Consider the following 27,306-nt stretch of genomic DNA (forward strand, 5'->3'; position numbering starts at 1 on the left):
GCTGATTCTTTTGATAATGTCAGCATGCTGGAAGTAGCTAATTTGTCTTTAGGGAACCAAATTTCAAGGCTGTGGATTTTTAATGTTGATGCATATGATAAAGATGAAGATGTTGTGGAGCTTTAAGAGGAAGGCTTTGGATTTATGTATGGATAACTGTTTTTCATTTCTAGTCTTTACTCTAGTTTGAGGATCTTGACCACCTTGCCCATGTCCTAGTTTTTTAGTAGTTAGATGCACCATCGTATCTGATGCTTCTTAAGATGCATTTTGAGGATCTTGACCACCTTTCAGAAGATGTGAATATGCTTTTTCAGTTCAAAGCTAAGTCTTTAAGGCATTTGATTTCAATTTAGACCGGCCAAGAGGTCGTTCTATGGTTGAGTAGCTTTTTCATCCGCCCTTTTACCTTCTGTAAAAGGATGCACTTCTAGTGCTTGCGGGAGTTTCTTGATTTAGTGGAGCTTTTGAGGTGAGAGAAACAGTAAAACCTTGAGAGGCTGAGCGATCTAACGAGGATGTGTGGCCCTAATTAGGTTCCATATTTCTGCTTGAGTTTTGGTGTTTAAAGTGCTTCACCGACCTTTTGCAACTATGCCCTTTCTCATTTAGTTTTGCTCCTTTTGATTTCGGCTTTATATGTGTGTGTGTGTATGAAAACAACTAAAAAACCAGGCTAAGAGCCATTGAAATCCATCAAATCCACAAGTTAGTCAAGAGGTTTATTTTTAGTTTAATTACATCTTGTCATAAATAGATTAAACCTGCATACAGACAGAAATAATCATCGACTCTACCATCTTTAAGGCTGGACATTAAAACTAATGAAGTAAAATTTTAATTTTGTAATTTTAGTTTAGTTAGAATGTTCTTTACAAAATTACAGGTACGAGTTTAAATTCTACTCCTCCAGTATAAAGAGCACATATAACTAGTTAATCAATGTACATGATCATTATTAGGTAACAGAATTCCTTTTTTTTTAATATCAAAACTGCCCCACCGTTCTTGCAATCGATATGCAGAAGTAATCAACTTATTGCTCAATGATACAAGTTAAAAGAGGATAAATACATTTATAACAGGGAAACAGAACAAGACATAAGTGTAAGTAATGAGATGTCAACAAGTCACAAACCTAACATGGCGTCTAATACAAGATGTGGATTTGATGCTTGGGATGCCTTGGCAGTATATGCCTTAAGAGCATCTTCCCAACGTTGCAGCTTCTCATACCTTAAAATAGCAAATAAGGTGCTTACTATTCGTTTCAAATCCACCAAATTTAAAGCTAACATTGCTCAATTACATTGTTAAAGGATTACAAGAGAATACAAGTAAATGAATTCCTAATAGTAGGGAAATGGAGGAAATCCCACCTACACTATTTCATTTGACAGAGAAATCCGAAGTGGTTGTCTGAAATCGGATTTATACCATGGAGTGAGTTGTTGGTAATATCCCATGTTTGAGAGAGACAAAAGTATTATTCATACTTCCTATATTATGGGAGGACTCTATTATCATCACCATAGGCACCCTAAAGATACTCCAAAACTTCAATTCAATCCCGTTAAAAATTTTGAGTTCCATAATCACCCACCCTTAATAGTGAATATATAAATTTATTGTCTTCAATAAAATAATATTTTACTTGGCTACTTTGACTGACAGTCAATCGAAATTAACAATAGATAAATGATTAATTCAAATATCAATAAATAAATGGGTTTTAATGGATTAAACTTAAAAATGTTCAAAGCTAACGTAAACCATTATTTAATCAAAACCATATTATTAAAAAGTTGAAAACCATTAAAGTTAAAACAACAACATTTTCATTTTTGTAATTGGCTGTCCGAGTCAGTTTTAGCTTTGAACTTTTAATTTAATTAAACTGAACAAAAAGCACGAGTTCATTAGTATTCCTTCTAATAACCAAACTGGAAAATTGTCTTAACCCCCAAATAATTCAAACAACAAAATACTCAATATCAAGATATGAAAGGAAAAAAGAAAAAGAAAAAACAGAACATTCTAAGTTACCAGGACTCTTTCAGCTGAACCCCCAGATGTTGTTGAGCATATGTCAATATTCCGACAGCAGCCTAGAAAACACAAACACAGATCACTGAAGTGGCAATGAATATTTGAAGATAGCACGATCCATTGAAAGTAAGCAGTCAAACCACATGAAATATTAGCTTAAATTATATGCATGGAAGAAAATGAAAAAAAAAAAAAAAGTTAACCTCATGTTGGTGCAACTGATTGTTTATATGAATAAGTGCTTCCACTACAGCAACAGGATTGGTATCCATCTTCTTGGTACTCGCATCCCTAAATTCCATTTCTTTGTAATGCAGAGCTTTGGCGAATGCACGACACTGAATAAATTCTCACAATAAATTGTCTATTTGTTCCTCCTTCAAACACATATGAGCTATAACTTCATACTGAAACATAGAGTTTACCTTCTCTGCAAGAGCACCAAGAAGACGAATGTCAATAGGAAGATGCTTCTCATCATGTTCCATAAACTCCGCCTGCCAAATTTCCAACATATTCCACAATACAAAGAACAAAAATAGCAGTTAAGAGATAAGCACGAGATGTTTGAATATGCTGCATTGAAAACATCAGTACAAATGAGATAATTTACTGCCAAAATTTAAGGAGATCCTAAAGCTATCAATCATAGGTTAATGAATACAAAAGTTATTTTCTACCCATATACATATAACCATACTTTCATAAAACAAATAAGCATAACAACCAAAGAATGAAAGAAAAGAACTCCAACTATTAAGATTAAGAAGCAATTTATATTTACAAAAACAAACCTCCACCATGATCTTTCCTCCTAAAAATCTTCCTATTCTTCCTGGCCACAATGTTGCATAAGATAGGCCGATCTCCACAAAACTCTTTCCCCACTCGTGGGGGGTTTAAAACAATGCCTACTCAACCATTGATTAATATGAACTACTATAAGCTAAGCAAATATCAAAAGATTCCAAATATGCATCTTAAGTTGAAGAAGCAAAGTTGCATCTTCGAAGTACAGCAGTTCCCCAAGGTATTACACAAAATACACCTCAAGTGAACCCAACATCATGGACCAACTCTTTGTATCAAATCAAAAGAGTTTATCTTCCTATGCATGACCAGGCGGAAAAAAGAAAGGTAAAAGAGAAAAACATGAAGGGGTTTGGATGGGAACAGTCACACGAGGTAAAATGGAGCCAACAATTAAGAAATCAAGGAAGAGATAACAATAAGTGGAAGGCGATGTACAAAATCAGAGTTGAAAGATATAGAATCCCTCGAACCAAGTAAGACAGCCATCAAGGAAGATGGGAAAAACAAATACAAAAGAGATCTTTGACTCCAAATTTTATTAAACTTAAAAGGAGTAACTCAATAAGAAGGTAAGCCTTTGAAGAGTTCCCACAAGTGCCTCTCACCCCCAAAATTGACCTTTGCTTAGAAGAGGACAACCCCTATATAACCACGATGATCCAATCCCACAGAGTGTTAGGCTTTGAAGAAAACACCACAACTACTTGGCTAAGTGGGCCTCATTGTGTACTCTGAAGTTTCCTACGTTTGACCCTCCCTCCCTCAACCAACTTTGGCACAACCTTCCATCTTCCATCTAACTAAATAAGGTCCCTGCCCTACTCAACGCAAGACAGTCCATCATGAAGGAATCGATGATCCCTTCGTTCATAAAACTCCTTGAAGACTTTGCAGAAGTCCTCGTTAATGAGCTCCCATTCCTGTTGATAAAGCAATCCATCAAAACCAGGTGCCTCAACATAATCAAAGCTAAAGACCACCTTTTATATCTCTAACAAGAAAGGAGCCTCCAACCCTTCCCTATCCTTCACAAAGATGGGATAATAAATGTCTATGGAAAGCCAAGGAGAGCAAAGAGAACGGAAAATCTCCTCTTCTACCAGGCACCATCCTAGCATTTTCTCCATCAAGGGAGAAAATTTTCATCTTAGTCCTTGAACGGGTAATTTTACAAAAGAAATAAGTATGTTTGTCATCCACTTTATTTTAGCCTTTTGTCTCCAACAAATCTCCCTTATGAAGGAGGTCCTCCAAAAAAACACCCTATAAATTTAGCTCAACCGCTGGCTAGATTCATTCAAACCATCCAGAACACTAATCCTATTCAGCACCTATTCATTTTTAAGATGCTCGCTATAGCTTGGAGTAAACACTCACAGCATTACAGTACTTAACTAGTTTACTGTTAGCACAACATGAGGAGTTCACTAACGTTATCAAATAAGTGAAGTATTTGCACCCACAAAATTAAACTATATGAATTAAAAAATAAACCATGCTAGAAACAAACCAGGTTAAGAAGGGTCGCCAAAATTTCAGGAGGAATATTTGGGGAGGAAAAGGCCATCTCCAAGCTCCGGACTAATTGTGTCTGACTTGTCTCGTTTAATTGTGCCCAACAGCTAACAAAACCAGCTGCAAATAACTCACGCCCGACAAAAGGCTGCCAATAACATACAATCAGAATCCATCTTTTGAAGATATAAGTGCAAATAAATTCCACAAAGCTAACCTGCAGCTGCGCAAGTCTTGCACAGGTCCGTAATGCAGGTGAAGGTGATTCCTTAAGAAGCTCAATGCTGAAATGCCTCATCCATTCAGCCCAATCTTCCTTAGTACTTCGCTGGGAAGCCTCTCCAGCAGTGCGCAATCGGCCATCATTAACCTATACCAAAAACTGTAATTTCAAACAATATGTACTATTGGCATCTCAAGGAAAAAAAGATGATTGGATAACATCTGGGACGTGCAAGTCCAAGAGACTTGAATGCATAAAAAGAGGACAAAAGAAACATACAACTTGTTTTACCATTGCATTTAAAAAGATAGTACTACCACAATATTCAGCAAACATACATTTTTTTCCTCCATTGTGAAGGATGGCTAAAGTTAGTTTTCATAGTAACCAATGTTTATTTCTTATTTTATAAGATCAGTTACAAGACTGATTAAAATTTGCTTTCTTCTTTCTTTCATTTCAAAACCAGATATTGTCTCCTTCACAAATGTACATTATTTGAAATCTGATTAGTTTCTTCTTACTCATCCAAAACTATTCACTAACTAGAGAAATGAACATTTCAAAATGAGTTCTGTCTGCAGGAGCTCAGGTACATTATACAAATCAAATCACAAATACCTGGTGACCTCTAAACTGTTTATGCACATCAGACCTATCTTCATAAGGGTCAAAGTCACCATCATTTAGAGGATCACTGATGACTTCCACTGGAACTCGCCGACTCAACCGTTGAGCAGTAGTGCTCCCCAAGATCAGTGGCTCTCGTCTTCGTAAACGTCCCTCAATTTCCTCAAATTCTTTATGCTGATAAAGGGTAACATTCACTTATCATTCTCCAAATACAATTAAATATGCATAATAAATTATTTAAATGTTGTCAAAAGAGTAGGAAAACCCGCAAGCGATGTTTCAATAGGAGCTTGTGTATTGATGGAATAAAAACAGTGAAATCTTCCCCAAGAGCCTGGGCTAGGCAACAAAGTGCATCAACGGCATCCTTTTGGAGCTCATCATTCTTCCTGTACAAACAAAATTTTAATATCAAATGAAGGAGTAAAATGAAGAAGAAAAATGGGTAAACAAAGGGCACAAATCTGTGTAATTCATGACTGTTCCAAAGAAACAGGAAAATATTACCGCAAAACATAATTCGTCCTTAAGGTGAAATAGACTCTTCTAACGAGAAACAAACTTTAGTTCATAGAGGAAAGTGCCACACGGTGTCAAACTCCGAAGGAAGTCACAACCACTCAGCCTCATTACACTTTCAAGTTACCATGGTGGTCCATCGGTTTGGACCCCATATCCTACTTATCTACATGCAATCCCTTCCCCTTGTCAAACATGCCCCACAGAGAATCTCTCATCAACTGACCTAAGGATCTAAAACAAAGAGAGGAAGCAAGTCAAGATTCTACTCAAAACCAACTAGATTAGAGTTTATCCTACCATGCACCTCCCTTAGAGAAGAAGCTCATCTTCCAAGAGGCAAGGTGTTTAAGAATTGGATTTTTTGACCTGGTCCCAAAAATGAAATTATTTCCAAATGGTAAACCTAGATACAAGAAGGGGCAAGAGCCGACCTCATAATCCATTAGTGATTTCCATCTATCTAAATTTCAAGGATCATCATTCAAGCCTAACACCGGATACTTACTCTTGTTAATCTTCAAGCCTGAAATAAATGGGAAGTATAGGATGTGATTTATAATACTAATGGTCTTCCTTTCCCAAATAGAACATGTTTTTTTTTTAATGAAAATTTTCTCAAATACTTGACACCCCTCAAACAAGCCAACACAACACAGGATTTATGCTCTGGAGGTAAAACCATTATTAAGGTAAGAACTATTATCCAGCGCAGTTTTCTTTTAGAAGGAAACAAATGTTTCCATTGATAAATGAAATAAACAAAGAAAAGGGAAGAACCTAGCAACTGTAGGTGGATGAAAAAAACAAAACCCTCCAATTAGCGGGCTAGATAAAAAAAACTATAATCTGTGAAGTGGAGCATTTACACCAATAAAAGGCAGTATAACAAGTATTTTCTAAAATGATTGCCATTTGAGATGAACTTATTATTGAAAACTGGGTTGTTCCTTTCTCCCCAAAGATTCCAAAAGAGGGGTCGAATGGTAGCCAACCAAAGAAGCTTCTTCCTTTCCTTCAATAGGTGACCACAAAGATGAGGCCTAGAAGGTCTCGATTTTCGAGTATAATTGTGACTCTCACCTTCTCCTATCTCAGGCTGCAACTGAGAGGAATGCCTTCCTCTCTTCTATTTTGACAGAGTTCAAGGTAAAATAGCAAAGTGGTAAAGTTTTTCTATACCCCAAAGGAGAAAGTTTGACTTTGGCCACCTCAACGAAATTTCTTTGTATTACCTCTCCATTTCGAATTACAACAAAAATAAAAAAGTATAATCTTGGAGACAATTGTTAAAAACTTTGTTTGACATAGAATTACCAATGATGTGGGAACCATCTAGTGAACTGGTCAAAGGATACAGCCTCTCTTTTCACTGAGTGGTCTTGGCATCAATGAGTTTAGAAAAATAATCAAAGGTCTTATGTCAAAAGGGTGGTATATCTTTGATTTCAGGGATGTTGATTGTGGCTCTTGAAAATTAACTATTCAAAGAAACCTCAAGGTAAATGTCAATGGACACATCTTCCTCTCTTTTTTTTCATGCCCACTACTCCACAACTAGCTTCAAATTCTTTTCAAGATTGACTTTCGCCATCGCCCACTGGCATGAAATAACTAAGGTTAAGAAGATAACTTAGAGCAAGTTGTGTCAAGCACAAGCCCCAGCCTCCGCCTAATTAATCTCTTAGAACATGGCTAAACTTTTTGTCTTTAAGACACTGTTTTTTTTTATTGATTTAAGTATTAAGTTTAATTATTGAGTAAAAGGTTCTTCATTATCCAGATATTGTTATTGCTTCAGCACTAGATAAATATGTAGCATTCAAATATTAATTTTCTTACGAAGCTGATATCTAGAATATTTGTTCATTATGTATGTATTTATATTATTTATATATACAAAGAAGGAAGAAGGAGAGAGACTGACCCATCCAAGACAAGCTTGAGGTGATGCACAAGAGAAGATATATGGCCAGTTACCTGACAAAATTATTACAGTAAGATAAAATGAGACGAGAAATATAAAAAATTACTTAAAGATTTTCTTCTTGGGAAAAAAGTGTTTATGATATTATTACAACACATACACTTTATCATGAAGTTCATTAAACTATTTTTGTTAAAAACCTCTTCAATTGTAAAAGCGAAAGCTTGTTCAAAATCACCAGCTGGTGATATTAGACCTCAATCAGTGCAAGATGCATAATAAAACATCTCATCGTCTAAATCTCTCCTATCTCTCTGCAACTTCCAATTTCTCAACTGCCAAATTAAAATTAAAAAAAAAAACTGAAATTTCTAAACTGTATGACGATTTATCTCTTTACTTCGGGGATACCCTTGATTCACTCATTTTTGTACACCTTAATTTCAGATCAATAATATTTTGTTTCTAACATTAAAAAATATTTTAAAAAATAATATCAGTAAAACTTCTTCTAATGTATAAAAGAGAAGAAGAAAAAAATAATAATAATAAATAAATATAAATAAATAAATAAATAAGTAAACTAGCATATGCACATGGGGGGTCAATGATGAACCTGCACACGAGGGATTAATCTTGTCAAAGTTCTGATTGAAGCACGTCTTATGTCTACTGGAGCATCCACCTTGAATAAACGAATGAGTGCAGGAAGAAGAAGATGCATATGTTCGTCCAATGTGCCTTCAACATGAATTATATGTTCAAGCACAACAGGTTACATTAAATAGGAAAAAAACTAACGACATAAACCAGTAAAAACCTCACTTAGCATAAAACAAAATGAGAAATACAAGAATTATTCATGTTCATGATACATTATTTGGAATCATTGTGGAACGGGAAAGAAAAGGAAAATTTGCATCTAAGAAATTTTATTTTAAGGTAACTACAATATAAAATCTCTTTATTTCATTATGATAAACTAAATCCTGAATCTTCATGTTAAGCATTCCTTGACCAACTCACTACAACAGGAGAACTTGGTGGTGTTGGGGGGGGGGGGGGGGGGGGGGGGGGGGGGGGGGGGGGGGGGGGGGGGGGGGGGGGGGGGGGGGGGGGGGGGGGGGGGGGGAGAAAACAAACGAAAAAGAGAAAAAGTGATGTACATTGCTAGTTGACTACAATAGTGACATTCATTTGGGTGGATCAGTGATTAAACAAGAACAGTATTAACTACAAGAAGCTTTACACTGAAAGCTACATAACTGAGAGAAAATAATAATAATAAAACTGTAGTCCAAATACAATGTGTACTAACCCCCAAAAACTTCAAGAGTGTGAAGAATATCAAGAACATAGGTATAATCATTACACCGCTCAGCATCACTTAGTACTTGAATACAACAAGGAAGAATAATGTGAAGAATCATTCTGAACTCATCATTGAGAGCTAAACAAAGTTGTTCCACTAAGTGAAGAACCTAAACAAACAAATTAAAATACAAAATCAGTCAGAAGCTATTCAATGGTATAAAGCATGAAGAATGAAACTGAAAGGTCAATTAACAACCACCACCAAGTCCCCCCCCCCCCCCCCCCCCCCCCCNTATAAAAAATAAAAGATGAGAAAACATGCTAACCGGATAGCCAAGCGGAGGACGAATGGTAGAGGGAAAATTGAAGGATGACCACAATTCTGATATAAGAGAGAGCAATTCAGGTAAATATTTGCGAATGTGCTGCACAAGCATAAGCATAAGCATAAGCTTTAGAGTATTCTTGGATAACCAAATCATTTATAGCATGGATAAAATGCCAATACACTGCAGTTTGTTATAAACCTGGCGGACAATAGACACTAGAGTTCCAAGTTTCCACGTTATGAAGTCCTTCAAAGTATCATCACATGTACTAACAGTGTGGAACAGATCGGGCAAAACCTGAAGTTGATAGCAGGAAAGAATTTAGACAAGTGAACAATTTCCAAATTAATTAAATTCATCATCACATAAACTGACCTTGGGTAAGTATGGAACAGAACCGAGGCCCATAGACTATATTTGTACATCAAAAAAAATGGAAAAATTAGTTACAATGGAGCAAACTCACAACTAACTAGAAAATAATTGCTTCATCTGCATACCTTGAATATGAACATAAGCGATCCAACCACCTTAAGATGATAACTCGCAAGGGAAGGATCCCGAAGTATTCTTAAGAGTGAATTAATTGCCACCTGAAGATTTTAATACAGGTGAAAACACAAGTACGAGTACCAGAAACACCTATCTTTCTCATTCCTCTATTTATGACTTATTTTCAATTCAAATATCTCATAATTTAGAAACCTAGTGAAACATATATGACAGTTGATGGCCCCAAAAGGGAACTAGATCTGGACCACTTAATTGAATCCAATGTTTAATTGACACCTTAACAAACTTTTAGAATTGTGTATATATGTACTGTACTTCATCGAGCAGAGTACCGTGGAAAAATAATCCTCGGATGTTGCAAACGAGGGCCACAGCTCCATAGGAAGTTCATCCACAGATTGAATATGTTGACCAGAATCACTTGCTGCACGTGTAACTTCTCCATGAGACCCTGGCAAACTTAGTTGGTTCCTTTTGTGCACATGAGGATCCAGAGCACCCATTATTCCTAGAACCTGATGAAGGTCAATTGATTTAGAATTGAGCACGTTAATGATATAAACTTCTAGTGTGTTCGAAATAAATTTTGAAAACAAATGCTTATTAATAATTTGTTTAGCATGCTTCTGGAATGATTTTAAACAATCATAATCTTTTTTTTTTTAAAAAAAAAAATCTTAATGAATAAAGAACACTTAATAAAAATTGGGTTCACTTAAAAACTACTTTAGAAGCAACACTTCGATAAATATTATCCAAAAAATAAAGAGATGAACTTAAAATCTTTAAAATTAGTATGAGACACTTTGTCTGGTTATAGAATAGCTACCTTTAAAACTTCACGTCTAGTAGACCAAGCTAGCTCACCATTAAGCAATTTTAACAGCAGGCCAAGCAACAACGGGTACTCATTGTACGGAGTTATAACATACCTGTCATGACAGTGAAAATATTAATTCTTCCGTCATCATGAAGGGGGGGTAAAATTACAAAGAAAATAAAAGAAAATGCCATTCAAGGCTTCTTCCAATGTAGAAATATTTTTTTTTTAATAGAACAATTTACATATGTAGGACAAAACAAAAAGGACACGCTATTTTTAAACAATTCATTGCAGAAATTAAAAGAGCGTAATGCGTAGAAGATACAAAAATGAGTGAAATACAAACAATAAAGTTGCCAAAAAATACAAAGGAAAAATAGAAACATTCCGATTTAAACATCCAGTAATGAAACACCAACAAAAAAGGCTTCAAAAGAGAACATCAACATGAGCCCTTAATCTAGCATATTCAAATCCATCAAGCCATATATTCTATTGTTCCTCACGATCGATCTACAGAGAGCTACTTCCATTAATTCAAAGTGGAAAAATAGGTAATGGATATTTCAAAGTAGTATTACTCCACTATTGTTTTCCATACATTTTGAAAGTAGATTTTACCCAACGAGACTAAAATCATTCAATGAAAATGTTGGTTTGATTGGGATTGGTCTGCCATCTAATCAGAATCATTTAGGTTAGAAAAAATTGCAACCTAAGAGATTAGGTTGGGTCCAAACTCCAGATATATGCCTTAACAAAGACCCTAAGGTAAACATGAGAATCCATAAACATTAAAGGCATTATGAAAAGGTCGTATACCCTGTGCTCTGAACAACTTGACCAAGGGTAGAGACAGCCACTTCACGTTTTGCAACAGCAGCTCCGTCCAACAGGGCTTCAACAATCAACGGCACGAGTTCAGGGAGGTATTGTCTCATTGCAAAACCACCCTGTCAACAACCATAGAGAAAATAAAGAAACGAAAATTTGTAACACATTGACATGCTCTATTTTTTATTTATTTATTTTTTTGTGAAACATTTGACCGTGCTCCAAATTGAGGAATTCCTAAACAAAGGGGGAAAATGCAAGCAGAATTAATTTTTTTTTATAGGTTTACACGCACTTTTCTTTATAATGGTAAGAAACAAGATATTAAATAACTTATATCACAAGGTCCAAAAACCAAATAACAATCAGTACAGTTATTGATTCACAATTTCTAGACTTTTGATCTCATCAATTAAGTAGTACCTCCATATTTAAAATCAGACCTAATAAGTGGCTACCACCAAATCCAAATATGTGGAAGACAGCCTTTACAAAGACTTTATAAGTGGTTAGTCATATCCTTTGAGTGAACAAATGAAACCCTATACCTTTATGGCCCCTTGCAATTGAAACCCTACATCCATTTTTAGACACAATTGGATAGCCTAATTTGATGATATGCATACAGTAAAGCAGACAAAGAAACATTTACGATAAAAGATTTTATTGTTCGATGAACCAATGAACTTGTACATCGATATCTCAAAGTGCAATTTCCTCGTTGACAGTAATCTTATACCTGGGTACAGTGCAAGAGCAGCTGGAATTAAAGTGGCAGCAAAAAGTGGACCTAATAAAATCTTGTGTTTGTAGACCCCAATGCAACAAAAGGATGTATTGCAATTGCAACCTTTCAAGGGATGTTTGTGTCCAAGAGTTTAATGTCATTGTGGGTCCTTCAGAAAATTATATTGAAAAATGACAATTCCAATGGACCGCAGAAAACAAGGTCCACCTCTAGACATCACTGAAGGGAAACCTTACACCAACAAACTACAACACCATTTTCTATGTTGAGATAAATGCTCTTAGTTTTTTCATCAAAAAAAAAAATGCTCTTGCCGAATGTTACACAAGTGTTAAGAGGGTCATTCAACCAAAGCATATGTGCTCCACAAGTTACTAGGACAAAACACATTCCCCCTCTTATATTCTTCTCTTGGAAATGGTAATTATTCCAAACAAACAAAAAAACATGACATGACAAAAACATTAACACTACAACAACAATCCTGACCAGCAGAAAAATTGAGAGCATGGTACACCAACTACACATGAAACATCGTTTAGAAGGGAAGGGGAGAGGCAGGCCAAAAGGATGGTCAAATTCCCTAACTCATAAACAAGATTTAATTTGTAAAACAGAATAATTATTTGGAATGCTTAATGCCAGAAACATGCATAAGGTCACCCACCACTCTAGCAAGATCTCCAACAGTAACCAGAACTCCAGTGATAATGCCATTATTAGCATTCACCCCAGTGCCCTCGCTAAGCCTTGCCACAAGTGCCTACATGAAATATCCAATGTACAGATGAGAGAAAAGAGACAGACAGACGGAGTGCAAGAGATAGAGTGCATGTAGAGAGTGTGAGAGTGCAAGTGTTTGCATGAAAGAGAGACACAGAAGTTGATGAGCAATATATGATTTACTGAACCTTGTGGACTGGAGCAATGTAAGGAAGTATTAATCGTTCACAATTGCGTATCAAGCAACCCAACAACTTCGCACTTTCTTCTCGGCATTTATTATCTGCACTGCTAACTTTAAAAAATTAACTGATGCCTTGCAATAAATTGAACTTCTATCTATAAGTTATAATGTTCATTATCAATTAAAAATGATAGATTTAAGAATCCAAGACAAAAACCTGCTTAAGATTACCTCTGGTCCAAATAGGTTAACAATTGTATAAGATGGCGACGAAGTGCTGGAAGAACATATGCAGGATTTTTTTCAGATAATCTCCCAGCGACAGATATTGCATACTCTCGAACATCAAAATCCTACATCATTGTATCAAATTCGCACACTTGTGAAAATAAATTTGATCCTTAAAAGAAACAAGACATCATCAAGCACTATTCAAAAAAGTTCAGAGTCCAGCACTGCTCTGAAAATTGTCATTGCACCCAGCATAATAACACACCAAAGCAAACTGCACTTGTCATGCTGAAACCATAATTTAAAAGTAATGAATTACCTCATCATTAAGTGCAGCAAATACTGCACTCAGACTATCAGCCTGTGCTATAAAATCGTCAAAACCCCTATTCCCATGTAGAGAAACAAAGATGGAATTGCGAACAGTAACATCAGCATCTGCAACAGCTGCAATAAGAAGCTTTTCCACAAGCTGTAAAAAGGCATATATTAGTACAAAAACATAGTGGGCTGCACAGGTTAGAACAACGTATTTTATGGAAAATTCCTAAAAAGGGCCAAAACAGAAGTGAGGAATGCACAAACAACTTACAAGAAAATCCAAAATTTTTATAATAAGAAACAATAATTCAAAAACAGTCATGAAGTATGTATGGCCATTAGCATCTTCCCTCTGTCACCTTCCGCATTTGACGGCTTTTGCATCGGAGAATTACCAAACAACTTTATAATATAAGCACATTGAGACACATAGAATCTAACAAAAGACCGGACCTCCCTCAAAGATCTCTCAAGCCCACTAAAAACTCTATTGTTCCTCTCTCCTCAAAGTCCCCATAAAATGATACACACCCTTGTTTGCGAGATAAACATTCCCTTATTGTGAAACGGAGGATGAATCATCTTTCTGCAGCTTATATGCCAAACCGAACCTAGGCCAAACTCCTAAAAAACTTATTCCAAACTGCACAGGCAAAATCACAATCCCAAAGAATTTTATCAAGATCCTTTGTTGTGCTCCAACAAAGAATACAACATATTGTTCCATTTGTTGGGTGTCATAGACCCTCTGGCGTCGTTATCTTGACACACTCACGACCAGCCTTGAGGGAAACCAAACCCATATATATTTTTCGCCCCACTTTGTAGGTTCGTCGGACCTTAGGCAAAGTTTGTCTTTGTCAATCGAACATCCCTTGTCCAGAATCCAAGCTTGTTCGGCCACACATGCCGCCTATGCGTGCATGTTCAATCGTCTACAACATAACCAACTTGCCTCTACACTAGGCCAAGTCATTCAACTCAACCTTGCCTCTACTCGAGGCCAAGGTCTCTCAATGCTACATCACATCTCATCCTGTCATCTTGGTTCCCAATCGACATGTCCATATGTCTTGACGCCATCCTAAGCCACGGGGTGCTGTTGGCCATCGTAGCTCACTCGATCATGCAATCGAGAACTAGCCCACGTGTCATTCATCACATCGGGACATCACAAACATCTATCCATCTGAGTTCTATTGAGGCATTGGCCCTCCCATGCCTATGTCATGTCATTTGCAGACTCTGTACTAGATAGAGGATGCATAATCCAACCTCCGACACATGGGTTGGGGCGCAATATCGACACACCATGTCGCCCGGTACTGTCCTTGAAAAATCCATTTCAAAGGAAGTCGCCCGAGACACTTGTCTCGGAACGCTCGCCCTCACTGTGACACATGCATGTGCCACAGGGTAGCTTACTTAGGCCACAAGGCCAAGGGGTAGTGGAGAGTTGGCACCATGCCTCCCGAGGCATTTCCAAACTAACAGGTGTAGACATGATTTTGGCAAGCGGACATACGATATCGTGGAGCATTCGTTCGATGTCTGATTGAACACCAAATTTGGCAAACTTTCATATTTCATATGGATGGACTTGACTCCAAACCCGCATGTCTATATTCCCTTTGGAACCCAACTTTCGAGGTTAAGGCCCGAGGCCCTACCTAGCCCTTCAACAAGCCTATATGTGACGTTCATGTCTACTCGTTGCCCCTATCTTGCTTATGCTGTTGGATGATGCACCGTCCTCCTTGGTCACATCATGGTATTCTTTTGTATTGATCCTTGCGTAGCCAGATGGACGCTTCTCAAGGGTCACAGCTTTGCTTCACTCGACACGAGGGTCACAACCTACTCTCTTCATAGTATGGTTTTGACACTAAGCACCTCCTTGACACCTCGTCCAAGGTGTTAAAAGTCTTTTGTAGAGGACTAGCCAAGTAAAAAACTTAACCTCTGGAAAGAAAATAAATAAGCAAATTCGATAATAAATACTAGAAAAAGATGGGCTTTCTACATATGTATTGTCCAAACTAACGATTTGTATCAGCTGTATCAAAGAATGAAACTTTATATCAGTAGAAATATGAAGAAATAAGTATGCCTAGATACTTTATTATATGGATAAAGGATCTAATTGATAGAAGAAGCACCGTAAAGATCAATTAGTCAGGTTTTTGGCCAATACAATAAAAACTACTTACTTATATCATGATATAAGATCAATATGAAGGAATCCAATTAGGAGGATCCAAGTAAAAGACTTAACCTGGCATACCAACTAGTAGTGAGTAGTGAGGATCTTGATGTAACTTAAGAAGAAAAGGGAGAAGAAAGAGTGTATGATTGCCAAAAAAAAATAATAATATAACAATACAACAATTCCATGACCAAAGATAACATAAAACAAAAACCATTTATACCTCCTCAACAAGGCAGCAACGTTTCCCACCTGCGCGACTAGGCCTACTAGTACCAAATTGTGTGCATGTCATGATGGAAAAGGAATTTGCAACTAATTTACAACAACATAGGGCAGCATCTTTACGTGTTGCTCCATCTTCATCATCCAGATACACAATGACTGACTCCCGTGCAAACTCAAGAAGGTCGTGACCCTATACCAAATAAACAAAATTGTAGACTAAAAGAAATTTTTTATATCGAGTTATTTTCAAATTGTACATAATGAACCTTAAAGTTAAAACGAGCAAGTGTTTGCAATGCAAGCTGCACAAGAGATGAACCACAAAGATCTGACACTGGCTGAGGAACTGTCATCACATTTCCCCTTCCCACCAAAGCATTTGGCCTACCCTGAGGAGAATGTGATTTTGATAGAACCACTGAAATGCATTCTAAAAGCCGCTCTTGAATACTGGGAAGCAAGGAGGGAATACTGAAACAAAATAAAAGTAAATGGAAGCAACCATGAGATTTTTGGAAAGAATATCAAACAACATCATACGAGAAAGAAAAAGTGGTGAAAGACATATGTATGTATACCTGATAGTAATTTGCTCCAGAGATTCTACAAGTGTAGGGGACAAACCAGCTGAGAACATAACATCCAGGAGACCCCGAACATGAGATTCCATAGCAGGCCCCATGGCTTTTGCAATGCTTCCAACACAAGCCAACGCCTCGAGTGAGGGTCTACCACGACGAGGAGCAATCTGAAGATTAAGATATTTGATAAATTTCATAAACCATCAAACTAGCTACCAAATTCTCAACACTGCGAGAAAAAAATAACTGTCATATAAGGCAAAAAAAAAAAAAAATGCTAGCAAGATAGTTGATGGCATACTGCATCACGTAAGTGATGTGTTATGGTCGGCAAATAGTGTTTGAGTTCCCCATCTAAAGCACCAGCCATCTCTCCAAGCGCAATGAACCCACTGGCACGCTCAGCTGGTGTTCTCAAAACAGTGAGAATATGATTCATGCATATCTACAAATTGTACACACAATGTGAATTACAAAGCAAATAAGCTCCAAAACACTTAGATAAACTGTCAAGCTAAGACAATATCGCAAATAAGAAGGAAAAATTAACTGACCGTTAAATAGTTTGTCACAAATCTATCACGTAAAAAATGAGCAATTCGAGGTAATAATGAAGTTATGCTCAATCGTACAAGACGATCTCGGTGATCCAGGTACCTAAGGACAATATCAGCAACTTCTCTATATCTTGACATCATAAATTCACCGGTATTCCTATCAAGATAGAGAATATATCAGTCAACAGGTGGTTTCCAAAAAGACTAAATAGAGAAGAATGTACTACAGTTCAATACCAGGGTCCTATAGTTCATATGAGAAGTCCCAAAATGGGTAAAGATTCAAAAAGAAATATTATAGCTGGAAAATGAATTAAATTCTATTATTTTTATGACTTCATATTTCTAAACGAAACAGAAATGATAATTTTATGCTATTAAACACACTTAGAATTTTAGGAACTACAGCACTAAAATAGAACATGATACTTCGATATTCTTTTTTCCATTAGTTTCTCATGAGACAGAGAAGAGGTACTAGTGAAGGTAAGGAAATTAGGTGCTACCAATGTTCGAAAGACAGACGCAGTCTAAGAGAAGCTGAAGCCAAAGCACTTTGAGATGATTGGTTAGAGGATGCATTACTCAACCAAACAGAGAAAACTTGATTAACTAAGACCAAAATGTAAGAAATTTACAGGCATGGCAAAAGTGAGAATAAGAGTCACATTAATCAGTTGGGCAAATCTTTTTTACATTCTGTTCTTCTTTCTGATTTTTTTTTTCTTTTTTTTTTTTTTTAGTCGGGAGTTCCAAGAAATATTTTATTGATGCGGTGAAATATCCAAAGAAAAAGAGAAAAGCCCCAATCCAAAATTTCATGGATCAGAAGACAGAAAATAAAAGAAACCAATCTCACGCTCAAAAAGTGTAAGATGTGGGCATCCCACCCCATTACAAACATCTCAAATGATGTTTGAAATATTTTTCTTTATTAAACAAGATAGGAACTTCTCAGAGAAACAATGAAAAGATACAAAAATATTCAAAGGAGATAAACTCCGAAAGAAAGTAAAAAAATAAATGCATATAAACATCATTATGAGAATAGTGAACAAATAAATTATAGAGAGCACACGAATGACAGGCTTGAATATAGTGTTGTGAAATTTTTCCATCCAAACTTTTGTCTAGTCTTCGAATATCCTTTAGCTTCTAGCAAACCAAAACTCTCAAGTTACATTTGACAGCATTAACTCAAAGTAGATGACAATGTGAAGATAAACCCGGGCCAATATAATCTAGAAGGATGTTCCAACTTGCATCATCAAACACCGACTAAATCTTAAATATAAAAAAATAGAAGACCAACAACAAGCAGCAAAAGGGTAAGAAAAAAGAGGTGTCATTGATTTTCACCACTGCCCAAACATGATAAACACACGAATGTTCGAAACATTATTCAGAACTAAACAAAGAAAAATCATAAGTTATTATGTGAAAAAAAATTAAGACATTACAAAATAGTCCTTCAACTAACACAGATACCAAGGAAAGACAGCACCACGCTAATTCATGCATCCAAAATATGCCATCTACACTAACCTCAAAAGTTCACCAACTGCAAGTAAGGAACCATGTATGCTGTGAACAGGAGCATTTTTACCCAACCCATCTTGTGTGGCTTCAAACATTCGATAGTACCTGTCAAATGAAAGCAAACATATACAGTTTCTTTGATCAAATAGAGTATCAGTGAAGAGACGCATTTGGAAGATACACAGTCACACAAAGATGCAAGCAAGTTAATTCTATAAACGGGTAGCAAGACCCACAAGCATGCAAGATTCAAGCACAGAGAATACAATCAGAAATGCTAAAGAACATAATATATCCTCGTAACAGAAAAAAATTTCCGAATAAAAAACAAAGATAACAAAATAGTTCTTGTAAATCAGAATTCACATCTCTGAAAGATGCCTCTTGTTCAAAAAAAAAAAAAAAATACTCCTCCACAACCTTCAAGCCTACAACGCAAAATCAATAAAGATATGGGCACACATGGATATTAAAGGATCATGGAATTTTGAGAAAAGGATGAGAATTATAACAAGCAAATTTTTATGCAAGAAATTTTAGGCGTCCAATTTTTCAAGTACCTGCTTTCTCCAAAAAAATAAAAATAAAAAGATTTACAAAAAAAAAAAAAAAAAAATTATCACCTATAGAAGCATAAAAGTCACCAAGCTTGGGACCTCCCTCCCAATAACCCTTGACACCCTTGAAAATTCTTCAATTCCTTTCCATCCAAATAAACCACAAAGTGGTAAAGAAGGTAGCTTGCCATAAACCTTCTCTTTACCTGTAGTTACTTTCTGAAAAAGGCGTGAAGCATCATAAAAAAGGATACTCTTACGGTGTTCCACAACATTTTTGAAAGTGGTATTATAATCTCTTGTGTGAACGAGATTTACTTATGCTTAATTCCGAAGAAGATTAGGGAGACGGGTGTCTAAGTTCAAGCCATAAGCCTTGTTACAACACTCTACAAGCTTTTGCCAAAGTTCTTGCAAATAGGCTAAGAAAAGTGCTAAATCAGACTAAAAGCCAAAACCAGTCAGCTTAAGTATCCATTTTGATTGCAATATATTAGAAACTTTCCAAGGGTAGGGGCAAACAAAGGATGCAGAGCCATCTTGGAAGAAAGTTGCAACCCTATAATTTGAAGGAGGGTCGGGAGTAAGAGAGCTTAGATGAGGAGACTCAGCCCTGCTAGTCAAGTAGCTGAGGAGATTTGCTTAGAATGACAATTCTTTTCGAAAAGCCGTTATTAAGAGCAAATATGAACGAATGAAAAGCAGTCAAATCCCAAACAAACATCACAAGAAAATCCAAATTCCCTTCCTTTTTTTTCTCAAAAATTTGGCCCTTAATCGAGAAAAATGAAAGAATACATGGACACCTAAAAATACCAACCCACAAAAGGAAGCACCACAAAAGAAAGAGGTTGCATTGAAGCAAAATAAGACCTAATGAAAAATTACAAAAGGATTGTGACAAAAGCCAAATGAGAAACATAAAACCTAGCAAGGGACCACACCTCACTTTGATCCCTCTCCACGCCTCTAAAGACTACTGTTTCTCTCACTCTAGAAACCCCACTATAAAGCGCACGCCCCAACATGCCACAAAAAAACTCCCCCCTCTAAAATGAGGAAGAACTTCTCAATCATCTTACTCATGTCACTGTGATGAGTGAAATGAACAAATTCTCAAAAAATTGTCCCTAAACACATTGTGTAAAGTCGCAATTGCAGAGAATATGACTCATATCATCTTCTGTCCTCCAATAAAGATGATGGATTTTGTGTGGAGCCAAAACTCACCGAGGGCACACAATTCATGTTCTGGTAGAAATAGTTATTGGCTTTTACTTCATTGGAAGAATCATGCAATCTATGGCTTAATTTATAAAGAGTGAGATCTCACATCAATTGGGAAGGATAACAAAGCATTCTTTGTAAGGGTGTGAAACCTCTCCCTAGCAGACGCGTTTTAAAAACTTAGAGGGGAAGCCAAAAAGAGAAAGCCCAAAGAGGACAATATCTGCTAGCAGTGGGCTTGGGCTGTTACAAATGGTATTAGAACCAGACAACGAGTGATGTGTCAGCGAGAAGGCTAAGCCCCGAAGAGGGTGGACATGAGGTAGTGTGCTAGCAAGGACACTGGACACCAAGAGGGGTGGATTGTGAGATCTCATATTAGTTGAGGAGGAGAACAAAGAATTCTTTATAAGAGTGTGGAAACCTCTCCCTAGCAGACGCGTTTTAAAAACCTTGAGGGGAATCTCGAAAGAGAAAGCCCAAACAGGACAATATTCGCTAGTAGTGGGCTTGGGCCGTTACAGAGAAACTCTCAGTTACAATGCATGGTTGAAGTTAATGCAATCCGAGAGAGGGTAAACGTGAGGTTATTAAGTTTATTCTCTCTTATGGGTTGAGGATTTATTCTTTTGTTTATCCTAAGCTACCGAGTTGTGGTACTTGAAAGTCAATAGTATTCGTTTGACAATTTAAAGAGTGATTTATAGCGCAACTTTAAGGGGCATTTGTAGCCTCTATCATCGTAGAAACTATGGCTGCAGATGACTCAACGTAGCACAAATTTGGGACAAATCAGTATGGTTTTTTGGTGACATTTCTTTTCCCCTAAATCTATATCTTATCTCATTGGGAGTTAATTAACTTGTCAAACATAACCTATGAAGGAAAGATTTAGTATTATTATAGTATTAAAATATAGTGCAAATCAATAATACTCATCTTTCTTTCAACAAAAGAACGCAACAAAGACCCAACCAAAGGGCACAACTTACTAAAAAGTCTATCAAGAGCATTTACTCTTCTATGGAAACCTGCCAGACAAAGAACTTTACCTTTAGGAATTTTGACATTCCACATAGCATAAAAATGCACTCTAAAAGAGAAAAGTCCAAAAAAAAAAAAAAAACTACAAGAGAAACTCCCTAAAGGTTGGGGCTCCAAAGACGAACATCCATTCTCTAAGGCCTGAACTCGAGCGCACGTCACTGACCATCTTAGGGAGTCCTTGAAGCCGACTGGACTGCTAATACCTTGTGCACATATTACAAATTTGAATATAAATATTATCGGTACCCTTGGGTATATTAGACTTGTTTTTATCCAAAACTCAAAACCAATTGAATTTAATCAATTTTCCTTATACACAAACTTTAATAACCAGATCTATCAGTAGACCATCCGCTACATATCTTTCGTAGTGAGGAACTCTTTTGTTTTTAGCTTAATGATCTACTTGAGTTCCAAAAAACTGAACTGGGTTAACCAAAAGTACGGTGGTTTCGTTCAATTCGAGCAATTTTTTTGATTTTTCAGTTTTTCCCTTGCACCCTACATTCCCTATCGGACAAAGAGTGACAAAATGCAAAAGAAAAGGAAGCTGAGCTCCACGACCATACCAAAAATTCAGACACCAAACAATATTTAAAGAAAGACAAGTGATAGAGATAGGAACATCCCCCACAGACTGATAGGGGAAAATATGTTTCCCTTCCCTCCCCCACCACAAAATGGACCAAGAGGGTGTTTAATATGCATCAAATAGTATCAAATACAAGGGATTAAAACTGCATTTATAGATGATTTAAGCAAACTAATCAATTAAACTAATTCACAACCAAATAAAACAAAATTACAAAGCAATCCTCACATAATATGTGCCACATCATTTTTTTTTTTTATGACTTTTGTGATTTCTTTTACGTATTCATATTACAATAATTTTTTATGCCATACCATAGATTCTATCCAGCAAAAGAAAATTAACGTAATATTTAATCATCTACCTAATACATTTTCTATAACTGACCATTGCACACTCCTACATGTCTCACACTTTTCAATAACACAAAGGCAAGCTCGCCGTGGCTTTATTCTATCGAGCATAAAAATGCCAATTTATTCTATCCAGCATAAAAATTTAACAAAACATTAAATGATCAACCTACAATGTTTTCTATAACTGACCATTGCACACGCCAACGCGTCTCTCGCTTTTCAATGACACGAAGGCAAGCACGCAATGCCTCTACAGCACGCTCCCGAACAGCCAGCTGTGGATCCCTCAAAGCAACCCAAATGGCATCAACAAATTCTGGTACATGCACATTGAAGACTGTCGAAGCACTTTCTGCCATTTCCTACAGTAATTTACGAAGAGAAAAATTGATGTCAATCAGTTCACATGATCAAAATCCAAAAAGAAAATATTCCACTTCTTCACTTTTCTCATTTAACCATCAAAACTCCATCAATTTGGGAAATGATCTTTCAGAATTTAACAATTCCTACCAACAAAATAACATATGCTCCATATGGGTTTATAAATAGATCCAATCAGAATGTTAAATGATCAAATTTTCATTACTAAAATCAAAATGCTGGATTACCTTCAGAATTAAGACAGCAGCAAAGCGACGATACTCGATCCTTTCCCCGCGCAACCAGTCCAAAGCAATTTTTACCTGAGAATGAAAGACAATCCGGCATTTACTTATGCAGACTACTTATATTAGGTAACCAAAAATTTACACAGACCTGGCGTTCAACTTCATCTGCTGTCATTGCTCCACCTGCCCTAGCTAGATGACCCAAAACTCGGCTAGCAAGTACCAAAATTTCAGGATCACGCTTCAGCTCAAATACATTCCTAATATAATTAGAAAACCTCGAAACTTTTGAAGCATTTTCACCCAGAGCCACATCAATCAACTCATCAATAGCCCTCAAAGCTCCCAAATTTTCAGGTACATCGTTACTTTCTAAAAGAATAGAAATACGATCATATAATTGATCCATGAACCGGGAAAATGCTTCCCCAGTAAGATCACGAGCTGCTTCTTCAATATGTTTCTTTAATGCTAATGGAGCCCCCTCCTATAAACAAATGATGGTTAAGAAAAATCCAACAGAACATAAGGAGCAAAGTAGCAAATTATCCATCATTCATGATACCAGAAAAAAAAAAAAAAAATGATAGTTGAAAGCAAGATCAGATTCACAAAATTGTCAAATACCTTAAGAGCAATTCGTCATATGCAAACGAACAAAAAAATGCCAAAAACCAAATAAATTACAATGCCCATCATAAACAGAATAATACTCAAAATTTCCACTAACATTGCTACTACAGACAGATGGTTTAAGTACTAATGCCACTTAGCCCAAGTCATAAAACCTAAAATATCTCGTCCACTAATCTCCTCCATCTACCTTAGACTCAAATTGACCAAAACATCCTCCATCGAACTCAGAAAAACCACAGAACAGAGTTCGCAAGCAAGAAACGGAACTAGGAAAACAAAAGCAAAACACTTATTGTGGAGAACATCCAGAATTGAACATTTTCAGCTCTCCTAAAAGGTTTTATCGAGTCGGAAAACAAAACCACAAACAGAGAAGAAAAGAAAAGAAAAGAAAACGAAGCGTACCTTTGAATGACCGCGAGTGCAGAGGTCGGCTAGGATACGATTAAGCAAGTCGAAGTTTCCTCCACTAGAGGCAGCGGTGGAAGAGCGGAGCGACTGGCCTGAGGTTGCCATCAGGCCACAAAAACCCTAAACCCCAGAAAAAGCCTTGTTGAACTAAAAGCTTTCTAGCTCATCCCAAGCTTTTTTGAACCCTAAATCTTCAAAATCATGGAAATCAGCATAACATCACACAGTGAGAGCTCTCCTCTGAAGCGTGATGATGAAGGCCCTCTGTTAATTTGTCCGCTCGCATTTGCCAACCGCGTCCCTGGTCTAAGCGCTCGGGAAACCTTGGATTCTCACCTCCATTTTCTTTTTTCATTTTATTTTTTGTAAATTGCAAAAAACATCCCCGAATTATACTATTTTACGATCATGCCCTTCAATTTTCATTTTGATCAAAAATACCCCTCCTTATCTATGAAATTACTCCAATTAAGTCCTTCAATATTGTAAAATTTATAATTTAGCCCAATTTTTTTTTTTTTATTCTATTAGATTTGTGAATATTTATAATATATTTAAAATTTTAATTGGGATGGGTTTTATGAATTTGAATGAGAATGATTAGAACAACCGTTCGGGATTTGAATGTAACGTCTTCAACAATTCTTGGGTAGTTTTTTATTCTCGTGTTTCTTTCTTTCAACTAATCAGTACAGGACTCGATTTTGTGTAATTGGAACTTTGTGGTTGATTTGGAGAGTCTGAAATTTGGGAACCCAAAACTGTGTTTACGGTGCTAAGATGAGAAATTGAGAAACTCGAATCAAATGTTTCGGTGTTGTGTTTGGAAGCTTGCTCGTGTTTAGGGTGCACTCAAGTTCAATAGTTTTTTTCTTTTACTACTTCTTTTTATCGCTCTCTCTTCCTTTCTTTCTTATTTTCTAGCACTTGGATTAATTTTTTTTTTAGATTTTAAATTTTTTAATTAATTAATATGTAGATCAATAAATTTTAAATTAATATTTAATATATTAAATATTCAAATATATTATTGGTTAAAAATTCTCGCTTTTATCCATGTGAGGAAGATTTTTGGTGTAAAAAAAAAAAATGAAACTCCAACCTATTATTTTAACCACTTTATTATATACCGTAAATCCATGACCTTGTCATAAAATATTTTTAAATGAATTTTTTTACATTGAAAATATGGTAACCTTAATAAAATATGTTTATTAACGAGACATTATTTATAAAGGTGTGGAAAGTTCTCCCTCGCATACACATTTTTAAAATCTTGAGGGAAATCCCAAAAGAAAAAGTCCAAAAAAGACAATATCTGCTAGCTAGCGGTGGGTTTAAGCTATTATAAATGTTATCAGAGCCAAACATCGGGCTGTGTGTCTCAAAAGGGGCATGGTTTGTGAAATCCCACATCGATTGGAAAGAGGCAGCGTGTCAGTGAGGACCCCTTCAGATTGCACATTGATTAGAGAGAGGAATGAGTGTCAGCTGGGTCTTGAAAAGAGGCGGTGAGCTAGTGAGGACGTTGAGCCCTGAAGGGGTAGATTGTGAGTTCGCACATCGATTGAAAAGAGGAATGAGTGTCAGTTGGGTCTTGGAAAGAGGCGGCAAGCCCACGAGGACGTTGGGCTTTGAAGGGGTAGATTGTGAGATCGCGGAAAGAGGAATGAATGTCAGCTAGGTCTTGGAAAGAGGCAGCGTGCCAGCGAGGACGTTGGGTCATGAAGAGGTAGATTGTGAGATCGCACATTGATTGGAGAGAGAACGCTAGCTCGACTGAAAGGGGTGCGGTCATTGCACCTCTTTTCAAAAATGAACTTCTTAAAATATCATTAGTATCCTTAAATTAGCCTAAATTTTCCGGAGTCAATAAAAACAAGAGATGCCTTTTAGTTTAATTTCCAACGTCTTATAAGAAATTTCATCGAAATTAAGGAAGAAAATATAGGTTTCTTCTCAAAACCTCTCCACGTGTATGAAGGACAGTTAATAGCCTTCCAAATGTGGAAAACTTGTCGTTGACTTTGACTTTGACTTAGCTCAATTTTTCTATTTATATTATTCTAAATTATGTTAATTATAACTCGATGTGTGAATTATTAAACCATTCTAGTAACAAAAATATAATTAAAATGCACTAAATAAATAAATAAACACAATATATAGTCTTCGGTTCAAATTTCATTCTCGGGTGGGTTTAGATATATAGTACATTTTTTACACATGACTCAAACACATACACGTGGACTCACTAGGCAAATACTCGATTTTCCTAAACCCTAGAGTTGCTTATAGCCTTAAACGCTCTTGTACAACCGAGTCATGAAAAGAAATAGGACCCAAAGTCATTCTTAATAGATACACTGTAACGACTCTAGAATTTTTACTTAACCTAAGTCGCTACTATATACTTATTATAGACATTTTATGCAAAAATACTTCATTGAAAACTTTATAATAAAAACGTGACCTTGGTCTTACATGTTTTCTTTAATACCTTTAAATAAAATGATAAAAATTGAAAATAACATAAAATAAAAATGGAAATCCAAATTAACCTATACTAACCAATAATCTACTAAATTCAAATTGGAAAATTACCCAAAGTATGTGCTACAGACTTCTATATTGTAAGAGAGTCTTGCCTTTACTTGAAAAACAAGAGTAGCACGTGACTTGAGTATTTTAATAAATATTCAGTAAGCGTCCCCCCTATTGGAATTAAATGCAATCGTGAATAGAAGCTATCATATCAATCTATTTTCCTAGACGGCTATCCTAAACATACAAGTGGATGTATATTTACTTTATACACAAGATGTTTTTAACTTTAACGCTTATGTGCTGTTCTAAAGATGCTTTCAAACACGTATATCTATGATAATGTTTTTAAGATAAAGTTTCAACAATGATTTAAGGTTGTTATAGAAAGAATTTTATATTTAAAAGATTTTATAAAAGTAAATGTCTTTAAGAAAGGTTTAAACAATGATTTTTTAACCTAATCTCAAAGCGCACGAAATTAAACAAGAACATGAACGAAAGCCATCAAAATT

At 36.2% G+C, this 27,306-nt stretch overlaps 1 protein-coding gene across 1 annotated transcript in view; it reads right to left on the reverse strand.

Moving 5' to 3' along the window:
- The window catches only part of LOC111471047 (serine/threonine-protein kinase TOR), a 39,435-nt gene extending 15,083 nt beyond the window's left edge, over window positions 1-24,352 (reverse strand). The window contains exons 1-32 of the mRNA XM_023116735.1: window positions 24,242-24,352; window positions 23,349-23,687; window positions 23,201-23,275; window positions 22,779-22,951; window positions 18,817-18,915; window positions 17,269-17,428; window positions 17,016-17,159; window positions 16,712-16,881; window positions 16,400-16,604; window positions 16,129-16,323; window positions 13,698-13,850; window positions 13,379-13,500; window positions 13,152-13,251; window positions 12,908-13,003; window positions 11,481-11,611; window positions 10,665-10,767; window positions 10,168-10,350; window positions 9,823-9,915; window positions 9,698-9,733; window positions 9,521-9,619; window positions 9,320-9,418; window positions 8,998-9,160; window positions 8,296-8,420; window positions 7,680-7,732; window positions 5,499-5,622; window positions 5,222-5,407; window positions 4,595-4,747; window positions 4,373-4,525; window positions 2,475-2,546; window positions 2,253-2,387; window positions 2,047-2,108; window positions 1,139-1,236 (exon numbers count right to left, since the gene is read on the reverse strand). Of these exons, the coding sequence (XP_022972503.1) occupies window positions 1,139-1,236; window positions 2,047-2,108; window positions 2,253-2,387; window positions 2,475-2,546; window positions 4,373-4,525; window positions 4,595-4,747; window positions 5,222-5,407; window positions 5,499-5,622; window positions 7,680-7,732; window positions 8,296-8,420; window positions 8,998-9,160; window positions 9,320-9,418; window positions 9,521-9,619; window positions 9,698-9,733; window positions 9,823-9,915; window positions 10,168-10,350; window positions 10,665-10,767; window positions 11,481-11,611; window positions 12,908-13,003; window positions 13,152-13,251; window positions 13,379-13,500; window positions 13,698-13,850; window positions 16,129-16,323; window positions 16,400-16,604; window positions 16,712-16,881; window positions 17,016-17,159; window positions 17,269-17,428; window positions 18,817-18,915; window positions 22,779-22,951; window positions 23,201-23,275; window positions 23,349-23,687; window positions 24,242-24,352 (4,210 nt within the window). The remainder of the gene's footprint in view (window positions 1-1,138; window positions 1,237-2,046; window positions 2,109-2,252; window positions 2,388-2,474; window positions 2,547-4,372; window positions 4,526-4,594; window positions 4,748-5,221; window positions 5,408-5,498; window positions 5,623-7,679; window positions 7,733-8,295; window positions 8,421-8,997; window positions 9,161-9,319; window positions 9,419-9,520; window positions 9,620-9,697; window positions 9,734-9,822; window positions 9,916-10,167; window positions 10,351-10,664; window positions 10,768-11,480; window positions 11,612-12,907; window positions 13,004-13,151; window positions 13,252-13,378; window positions 13,501-13,697; window positions 13,851-16,128; window positions 16,324-16,399; window positions 16,605-16,711; window positions 16,882-17,015; window positions 17,160-17,268; window positions 17,429-18,816; window positions 18,916-22,778; window positions 22,952-23,200; window positions 23,276-23,348; window positions 23,688-24,241) is intronic.
- Window positions 24,353-27,306: the final 2,954 nt, after the last annotated feature.

This window comes from Cucurbita maxima, unplaced genomic scaffold, assembly GCF_002738345.1.
Source record: "Cucurbita maxima cultivar Rimu unplaced genomic scaffold, Cmax_1.0 Cma_Scf00048, whole genome shotgun sequence".
Taxonomy (NCBI): Eukaryota; Viridiplantae; Streptophyta; class Magnoliopsida; order Cucurbitales; family Cucurbitaceae; genus Cucurbita; species Cucurbita maxima.